At 55.2% G+C, this 8,729-nt stretch overlaps 1 protein-coding gene across 1 annotated transcript in view; it reads right to left on the reverse strand.

Moving 5' to 3' along the window:
* Positions 1 to 8,397, reverse strand: part of LOC102982023 (RRP12-like protein) — a 19,383-nt gene extending 10,986 nt beyond the window's left edge. The window contains exons 1-11 of the mRNA XM_028481146.2: positions 8,286 to 8,397; positions 6,472 to 6,583; positions 6,166 to 6,263; positions 4,836 to 4,950; positions 3,687 to 3,829; positions 3,348 to 3,469; positions 2,348 to 2,412; positions 2,102 to 2,264; positions 1,518 to 1,672; positions 1,184 to 1,251; positions 521 to 614 (exon numbers count right to left, since the gene is read on the reverse strand). Coding sequence (XP_028336947.1) covers positions 521 to 614; positions 1,184 to 1,251; positions 1,518 to 1,672; positions 2,102 to 2,264; positions 2,348 to 2,412; positions 3,348 to 3,469; positions 3,687 to 3,829; positions 4,836 to 4,950; positions 6,166 to 6,263; positions 6,472 to 6,583; positions 8,286 to 8,314 — 1,164 coding nt within the window. The 5' untranslated portion in view covers positions 8,315 to 8,397. The remainder of the gene's footprint in view (positions 1 to 520; positions 615 to 1,183; positions 1,252 to 1,517; positions 1,673 to 2,101; positions 2,265 to 2,347; positions 2,413 to 3,347; positions 3,470 to 3,686; positions 3,830 to 4,835; positions 4,951 to 6,165; positions 6,264 to 6,471; positions 6,584 to 8,285) is intronic.
* Positions 8,398 to 8,729: the final 332 nt, after the last annotated feature.

Below are 8,729 nucleotides of genomic sequence, written 5' to 3' on the forward strand. Positions count from 1 at the left end.
GGGGCACGAACCCGCGTCCCCTGCATCGGCAGGCGGGCTCTCAACCACTGCGCCACCAGGGAAGCCCGACGCTGGCCTGACTTTTGCCTGGTGGTTAGCCACAGCGGGCAGGGGCGAGCATGTCAGGCAGGGGACCCAGCATGCGCAAAGGCACAGAGGGGCTGTTATATCTGGAACCCTTAAAAGCAGCCTAATGAGGCCGGAGTGGCAGCAGGGGAATGAGGCTGGGTAGGATGAAGATGAAGATCAGGCCAGGCGGGGATGTGCCTAGTGAGTGAGTCAGGCCTCGGCTCTACAAGAGGCATCTTAGCAGGTGGGGCCCAAGCATGGCCGTGCATTTCTGTCACTCTGGCACCTACATGATAGAGTACAGGGCTAGACAGATACAAAGGGCAGCCATGCCGTGAGAAAGCAGATTAAAACCCCATCTTGGGCAGCAGCAAGGCATGGAGACAGGGAGACAGGGTCCACGCCCCCCCGCAAGTGTGGTCGTGGGGGGCTCCTGGCCTCCACGGCTCACCTCTAGATAGGGCCGGATGGTGGAGTACAGCTTGCTGATGGCGGCTTCATCAGCGTGGGGAGCCAAGGCCACGACCAGGTCCAGGACGGACAATCTGCTCAGCGACAGGAGACCAAGGAAGAGCTTAGTGGAGGCTGGGGAAGGGCATGGACTATCAGTGTCCTTATGTCTACTGGGTACGGGGGAGGTGGGAAAGGTCAGGGTGAGGAGGACAAGGGGCCTCGAAGGAGCCCATGAACAATAATCACTGCCTGTAACCTAACTCAGCACTCATAAGGTACCAGTACTGTTCCCAGCACTTTACATGTCTTAACCCCTTCAATCCTCACAGCAACTCTTCTACTGCAGGTATTATGTATTATCATCATGCCCATTTTACAGATGAGGGCACAGAGTAGAGTAGATAAATAACTCAACCAAGGTCACAGCTTATAAGGGGCAGAGCTGGGATCTGAATCCGGGCAGCATGTCTCCAGGGTCCTCACCCTTCCCGAGCAGACTACAATGGTGCTCCAGGATGGAGGAACTGGTCAGGCCTCAGGGTAGAGCTGGGACATGCAATATCTCAAGACTTTCCTAAATAATTCCAGACAAAAACACAGAGCTTCTGCTAGACATACTCTCTAGCTCCCTGAGCTGCCCAAGCTCAAGTGGGGCACTTACCTGGTGAAGTCAGAGCTAGCAGGGTCCAGCACCTTCTCACTGGCTTTTTCCAGGAAACCATTCACCAACTGGCAGCCCAAAGGGATAAAGAGGGAGTTGTTCAAGAGAAAATACAGAGCAGCAGCAGGTCACAGAATTGCACCCTCATCTCTTCCCCCTTCTCTCCTCCCTTTTGAGCAGGCTCGAGCCCAGCCTACTGCTGGCATATGGTCCCCTGTTCTTCTGGGGGCAGAGGGCCAAGTGAGCCATGGTGGGTAGGGTCTTAACCTTTCCAACACCCCAACCCAACACTCACCCACCGGAGACTGTTCCTCCCCATCCTCTACCAGGTCACCTGAAGCTCAGTAATGGTGAGGTAAGTTTTGATGGTTTCCAGCACGGCTCGGCGAGGGGCTGGGGTGTCTCCAGCTGCAACGGGCTGCCCGTACAGGTTGAACAGGATCGGCAGAAAGTTCTTCGCAAAGCGGCTCACTTCAGCACGGTCGGCCTCTGGCAGGAGGACCGAAGTTTGCACAAAAGGGCCAGGAGATGACCCTGCCTCAAAGGCCACTGTGGTTGCAGCCCAGAGGCATTCTTTTGGGGGACCTGTGACAGGGTCATGGGTTTGGGGCTTTTCTGGGACAGGAGAGGCTGAAGCCAGAGCACAGAGGACGAGGGGCCACCACAGTCTATGGGGCCAGCCAAGTGCTAGCCCCATGTAAAGGCTGGACAACCCCCAGCAGCTGTCAGCACACTGAGAGTAAAGAAAGAGAAGGGGCCGTTTTCAGCATCCTACTAACTCCTCGGGTCCCCAGAGGACACTAAGGTCCTTGAAAAGGATTAGCGGTGGCTCAGGCAATGAGCTGAACAGGCAGGGTCAGAGGACTCGCACCATCACAGCCATCTTCCACCAGCCCCGACCCCAGAGCCCACACGTACCCGCCTCACAGCCCTTGGTGATGAGGGTGCGCAGGGCCTGGCACACGGTGACCCTCAGGTCTGGGCGCTCGCTGATGGCCATGCCCAGCGTCCGCGCCAGCCCTTTGAAGGCAGTGGCCACGTCCGTGGGCCTCGTGCAGAACCCAGGCAGGAGGGTCCAGATCTGGGGAGGGGATGATAGAGGAGAGTGACGCCCAGCAACCTGTGCCCGCCTGTCCTCCCCACACCCCCCCGCTGACCCCTTACCTGCCACTGGAGCGTGTCGTAGATCTTGGACTCCACTGTGCTGCCTGCCTGGGCCAGGTCCATTGCTAGAGTGACACAGGACACAGTGTGACCCTGGGCACACTCCTGACTGACAGGCCTCATGTTTACCCAAACCAAAAGCCCAATGATGAGGACAGGAACATGGGCGACTCCCCTGCTCCACAGACGAAACATAACACTTATTATTAAACAAACACTTGTTTGTTCTAAAAAAATGAAAAGACCTATGGAAAACAGAAAGCGGTATCTCCCCACAATCTCCCTCCCCATTTCTGACCTTCTTATATTTCTCCAAGCTCGTGCACACTTTTAAAGACGTAAAAAGGATTGTCTTATAAATATATTGTTCTGAAACCTGGTTTTACTTGAGAATAAAGCTGGTAACATTTATCAAGCAGTTTCTACATGGCAGCCTGTGTAATGTGCACTTACGTGATTATTTCATTTAACCCTCACACCATCGCAATTATCGCCCTCATTTTACAGATGACGAGCAGACCCAGGGGAGCTGAATAAACTTGCCCGAAGTCACCAAACTGTGGAGCGGCTGAGCTGAGATTTCAATCTAATCTGCTCAGCTCCCATGGACTACACACGTCCATTTCCCTGTCGGTCTCTTTCCTTCTGTACAGTGAGCACCCTGTGTCCCACGGTGGGGCTTTATTATGACTGACTTCACTGGAGCCCCACTGAGGGATGTGTGGGCCGTGTCGGGATTTTTACTTGGAACATCTTTGTATATATAAAACGGTGTGTACTTGTCTAATTATTCCTCTGGCGGGAGAAAAGGCCCCTGTCTGCCTGCCTCGGGGCAGGGGTGCCTGGCCATGCCTCAGACCCCGCTGATGATGGCGCTCAAGCACTGGCTGACCACCTGCTTGGCCCAGGGAGGCTGCCGAACGTCCTAAGGCTGGGGTGCTGGACCAGGAGCCCTTCCCGACCCTTCCAGTGAGGGTCCAGGACTGTGGTGGGCCCGTACCTTTCCTCTTCAGGGTGGTAGCCAGAGGCAGGAAGTAAGCGGTAAAGAAACCAAGTCGAGTTTCCCGGACGTGGTCTCGGATGACGGGCAGCAGCCAGCTCCGAGGGAAATCCAGAGTCTCTCTGGGAGGAGGGAGGGGAGGCGCGGTGAGGAACGGGTGACGGCCTGGAGCTGTCTCCCCACGGAGCCGAGGAACAGGACAGGTCCTGCTCTGGCCGCCCCCACTGACCCCCACGGCACGTGGAGACGTCAGCCGAGGGCGTGGACACCCTCCCAGTGGAGAACAAGCCACGTGGCTCTCCTGGGGCTGGAATGGAAGCCAAGCAGGGCTGCACTTACTCAGAGCCATCAATTTCCAAAGGCACAGCCTCTAAAACCACCTCGGGGCCCATGCTGGCCACAGCAGCGCCCACTGCGCGGTCCAGAGCTGCCATGTGGGGGGAGTAGGGGGAGAGGCGCAGGTCACACAGGGACTGGAGGCACTGGAGCAAAGAGACACGGGTCAGACATTAAGACGGGCCTGCAGTGCAGGCACCCGTGGCTGAGGCTGGGCCAAAGTCTCCAAGAGGACAAGGTCAGGGGCATGGGGTCAGGTTATGCTCTTGCCGGAGGTCACAGACCATTAACCAAATTCGACTCTTGGATATGTTTGAGCCCTCCTCAATGCCCCAGGATTTAAAAAGAAATTCTGTATTTGTTAGTAACGTGTAAAAATCAGGAGATTTCATATACAAATGTAGATTTCCGGTTTATCTTGAAAACCAGGAAGGTATGGGAAACGCAGACCCACAGTACAATTAGCATAAATTAGCAGGCACTGAGGAGCAGCTGCCCCTCGAGACCAGAGCTGCCCCCTCTGGTTCACTACAGCCCCTCAGAGGCCCTCTGCGAGCCTCATTCCTTGAGGACCTCTCACAGGAGCCAGGTGTTGCCAACCTCATCTAGTGGGGCCCAGGCCAGGACTCTCAAGGAAGGCCCTCCCCTTGGGGAAGGCCCCACGAGGCCGGGAGCTGCTCCGCCTTACTGGAGAGCGGTCTGTGGCCTGTCCTCAGGCTCCCACCTGCTCCTGGAGCTGGGGAGGATCTCCGGGTGATCCCTGAGCCTTAAATGGTTTACTCTGGGCTTTGGTAACCTCCCTGGGACCTAAGGCTGCTTAAAATACTATGCTCACCTGTTACAGACAATTTAGAGAATTAAAAATTAAAAGATAATAGATAGGGATGAGGGAGAATCACACTGGTTCCCTGTCTCAAAACCATCAACTCCAGCTAAGACTAGTGAGAAGGCATTAGGCGGTGGGGGGAGGGGTGGTTTCAGCCCTCTTCTCGTTCCTCCCACGTTGGCCCAGTCGCCTTCCTGGGGACACAGTACTGGGTACCCGCGCTGGACCCTGGCAGTGGCGGAGTAAAGCGCAGAGGTAACGGAGACGTGTGCCCCTCTAGCAGCCCCAGCCACCTCCTGCCCCGACCCAGCCGCTGCCTCAGTCACCTTCCTCATCACAGGATGGGCCTGTCTCCCACACGCCTCGAAGAAGACACACAGCAGCTGCAGCACGGAGCTCCATGATGCGTGGAATCTGTACGTCAGGCCCTCCTCCACTGCCCTGCCAAGGGATTGGGCAGTCAGGGCCGTGGAAGTCCATGGCCGGCACCAGGAACTACAGACCACGGCAAGGGTGAGGCCCCAGGAAAGGCCAAGGGGGAGAGCTAGTGTTTACCAAGTACCCCCTGTGCTAAGAGTTTCATTTATATAATCCTCACACTTCAAAAAAAAGCTGTGAGCTAGGTTATTTGTTCCATTCTCAGATGGGGAAACTGAGGCTCAGAGGGACTAAGTAACCCAGCAGTGTCACTCTGCTAGTGGCCAAACTGGGCCTCCAAAGCCCGTGTTGTCACTGTCCCATGCTTTCTGGGTCTGACCAGAGGAGGGAAGATGGGTTAGGTACAGGAGGCCTGGGCAGAGGGAGGAAAGCCACAGCCGTGGGGAAGCCCAGCCGGCTGCTAGACCCTTCCGGCCCGTGCACGCTGTGGTCAGCTCATCTCTTGAAGGCGAGCCTCAGAGGCTTTAGGCAAGAATGGCCAACAGGGGTTAGTGTGGGGAAAGGGGTGAGCTGGGGGTGGAGCAGCTCTATTCTTCAGTTTTCCAGAAACTTCATTCCAGGTGTATCCAGAAGAAACAGGCCTATGTCCTCACAAGAAACAGAACCCAAAGCATCACACCTTGGAGCTGCACAGACAGACCCAGAGGAAACACCAAAGATCCTAGCCTCTCGGTGCTCTGAGGCTCCTCACTGGCGGCTGGAAGGGCCCGGGTGGTTGGAGGCCGCGTCTGTGAATGGCTTCTCTTGTAGGCATGGAGGGCAGCACAGCACATGAGTAAGAGTGGACTCTGTGGTCAGGCTGCCACTTACTAGTTGAGTGACCTCAGCTTTCCCAGTCTGTAAAATGGGGTCAGCACCCATCTCCTAGAACTGTTAAGGACTACCAGTAGTTTCTATTTATTGGAACTTAACTACACATCAGGTACTGTTCTGAGAACTTTACATATATGACCTCATTCAATCCACACCTCCATCAGACTGATGCGGACCCTGAGGTGTTGCGAGGTGGAGGAACTAGCCCCAGATGACGGGCCCCCAAGTCCACACTCATGAGCGTGACACTATCGCACCTGGAGTGTGGCCAGTGCTCAAACCGACAGCAGCTGCTCTGGCAGTGTGTGCAAGGCCCACCACAGTGACAAGAGAAGTACCTGTCATCGTGAGGAACTTTCTACAGGCACACCTTATTCCCTCCTCACGCAGAGGCTATGTTCTCACCTGAACATCTTGGCGACATACTGGGCAGGGCCTGAGGCCGAGGAGGTCACGGAGCCGATGTCAGCCATGTGGGGAGCGACACACTCCTTCAGGATCTCCTGCAAAGAGGCCACAGCTGTTTGGGCCCAAGACAGCCCCCCAGTGCCACTCAGCCTTCCCAGGTGACTGCTTCCTGAAGCTTCTAGAAAGCTCACCCCCACCCTGAGAACTTCCTCCCCAGGACGCAGCTGGAGGCCTGGGGTGAGCTCTGGGAGCTCTAAGGCTCTCTACTTCCCTTCCTAAAGCTGGGCTGGGGGGCTGAGGTACCTGAAGGCACTGGGTGGCAGCTGTCACCACCTGCGAGTGGGGGGAGAGGAGGCAGGTTGTCGCAGTTCCAAACAAGCGAGGGAGGTGGCCCAGCCCCAGGTCCCGATGCAGCCTGTCAACACAAAAGGCTTCTGTGGGGCCTGGTCCTGGGCCTCAGGGACTCAGATGGCCCAGGTCTGACGGCAGTCACGGATCTGCGGGGCTCTACAGGGCCCTGCTGGTTGGCAACTGCAAAAAGTGCCGTCATGCAGGTGACAGCTACATGTGGTACAAAAATGCAAACAGGTCTCCAGGGTATAAAACGAAGAACATGCCTTCCTCACCACACCTTTCTCCCAGACTGACTCTCTCGGATGCACTTCCCAGGGGAAATTCAAGCTTAAGTTTCTCAAATACTCTTCCAGAAGTTTTTATGCATATACAAACACACAAAACAATAACAATTGCTAACATTTACGTAACAATTATCACATACCAAGCACTGGTGTAACAATAAACATTAATTCATTTAAGCCTTGCAAAAAACAAAAACAAACGAAAACCTAACAACTGAGATTAAATCCTATTACAATTCCCATTTTATAGATGAGGAAACTGAGGCTCAGAGAAGTCGAATGAATAACTTGCCCAAGGCCACCCAGCTAGTGGGGGGTGGGGGTGGTCAGGATTCACAGCCTGGTAGTTTGGCTCGAGAATACAGATAATTACGCACCTTGTTTTTGCACAGTATATCTTGGAGGTCTTCCCACATCAGCATGCACACATTTACCTCAATTATTTCTAACAGCTGCCTAGTATTCCACTGTTTGCATTTAACCAGTACCCCCAGGGGCCACATCTAGGTTGCTCCTAGGTGTTTCTGCCATTACCTAGAGTGCTACAACAAACATCCTACAACTGTGGGAGTCCTGCAGGATAAACCCTGAGAAGTGGAGAACAAAATTATTTGGCCATTTGCTGGCACCTCCAGGTAAAAGGTGATTTGGTGCAGAAAAAAAGACAAGGGCCTGGCAGACCTGCGCTGGAGACCTGGCTTTGCTCCCCTGCAGCTGCACGACTAGCTAACTCGCAGTGCTTTACTTTCTGGTTTATGAAGTGGGCTAAGACCTTCCTCATGGGGTGGTGTGATCAGTGAGATGAAACATGGATGCAAAGCACCCAGCACGGTGCCTGGGCGAGAGCAAGCTGACGGGAAGCCTTCAGCGGAGGGGAGGATGACACGGTGGTCAAGCTTCGGGGGCCTCGGAGACCCTGCCTCTAGGCAAAATGCAATCACCAACTGATATTCTATTTCATTCTCAGCCTTATTTGGGAAAAGTGGAGCCATCTAGTGGCTACTATAAGAGCGACTGTTATGACGGAGACACAAAACAGAAACTTGGTTCGCAGGACTGAGGATCCCAGAGGAGGGGACCATTAACCCAGGTGGGGAGTAGGGTGGAGCCGCAGAAAGGGGATGATATCCTCTGAGAAGTAAGCCAGCTGCACAGGGTGACAGCCGGCCGGGGGTGACAGGAATCAGGCTGGCACTCGGGCCCCACCTCTCGGTGGGGAAGGTGCTCTCGGCCGCTGTGTTGCTGCTCAGCTCCTAGTAGCTCTGGCAGGAAAGGCAGCAGCCCTGGCTAACACAGGCTGTGCTACCCAGCCCCGCCTTCATGAACACAAGAGCTGGTCTGCACACACCCAGTGCAGGACCGCCACCCCCCCCAGAAAGCCGAACCCCCTCCAGCTCCCGGATCATGTCCCTCCCATCTGTACCGCGGCGCAGGGGGCCTGGCTGGAGGCCAAGGGACCGCCCTCCACCACATCCCTACCTAACCAGGTTGATGTGGGCTTTCTCCATGACCTTCAGCCAGGCCAGCAGGGGCTGTAAGTCATTCTCGCTGGGAATGTAGTCGTACAAGGCCTAGGGGCGGGACAGGGAATAAGCAGGTGACTGAGCAAGTGTGTTCAGCAGCAGCCCAATGACAGGACCCCTTCCCATCCCTAGGCAACAGCACGTCCCCGTGACTGTCCTGTCCCAGGGCCTGCACACGGGGCCCCCTGCACTCACAGCCCCCTTGGCCTTCCTCTCCCTGCTCAATGAAGCCCTTCCACTTCTGCTTCTATGGGAAAAAAAGCTCTAGGAGCAGTCAAGAATAACTCGGGTCACACAACCCTTTGTGAACCTGACAAAAGCCAGAACCCTTCTCCGGAAAAATGTATGTGAGCATATATACACATTTTGCAATCTGGGGGGAGTTTGTGCCCCCTTCCCC

Source organism: Physeter macrocephalus, chromosome 20, assembly GCF_002837175.3.
Source record: "Physeter macrocephalus isolate SW-GA chromosome 20, ASM283717v5, whole genome shotgun sequence".
Lineage (NCBI taxonomy): Eukaryota > Metazoa > Chordata > Mammalia > Artiodactyla > Physeteridae > Physeter > Physeter macrocephalus.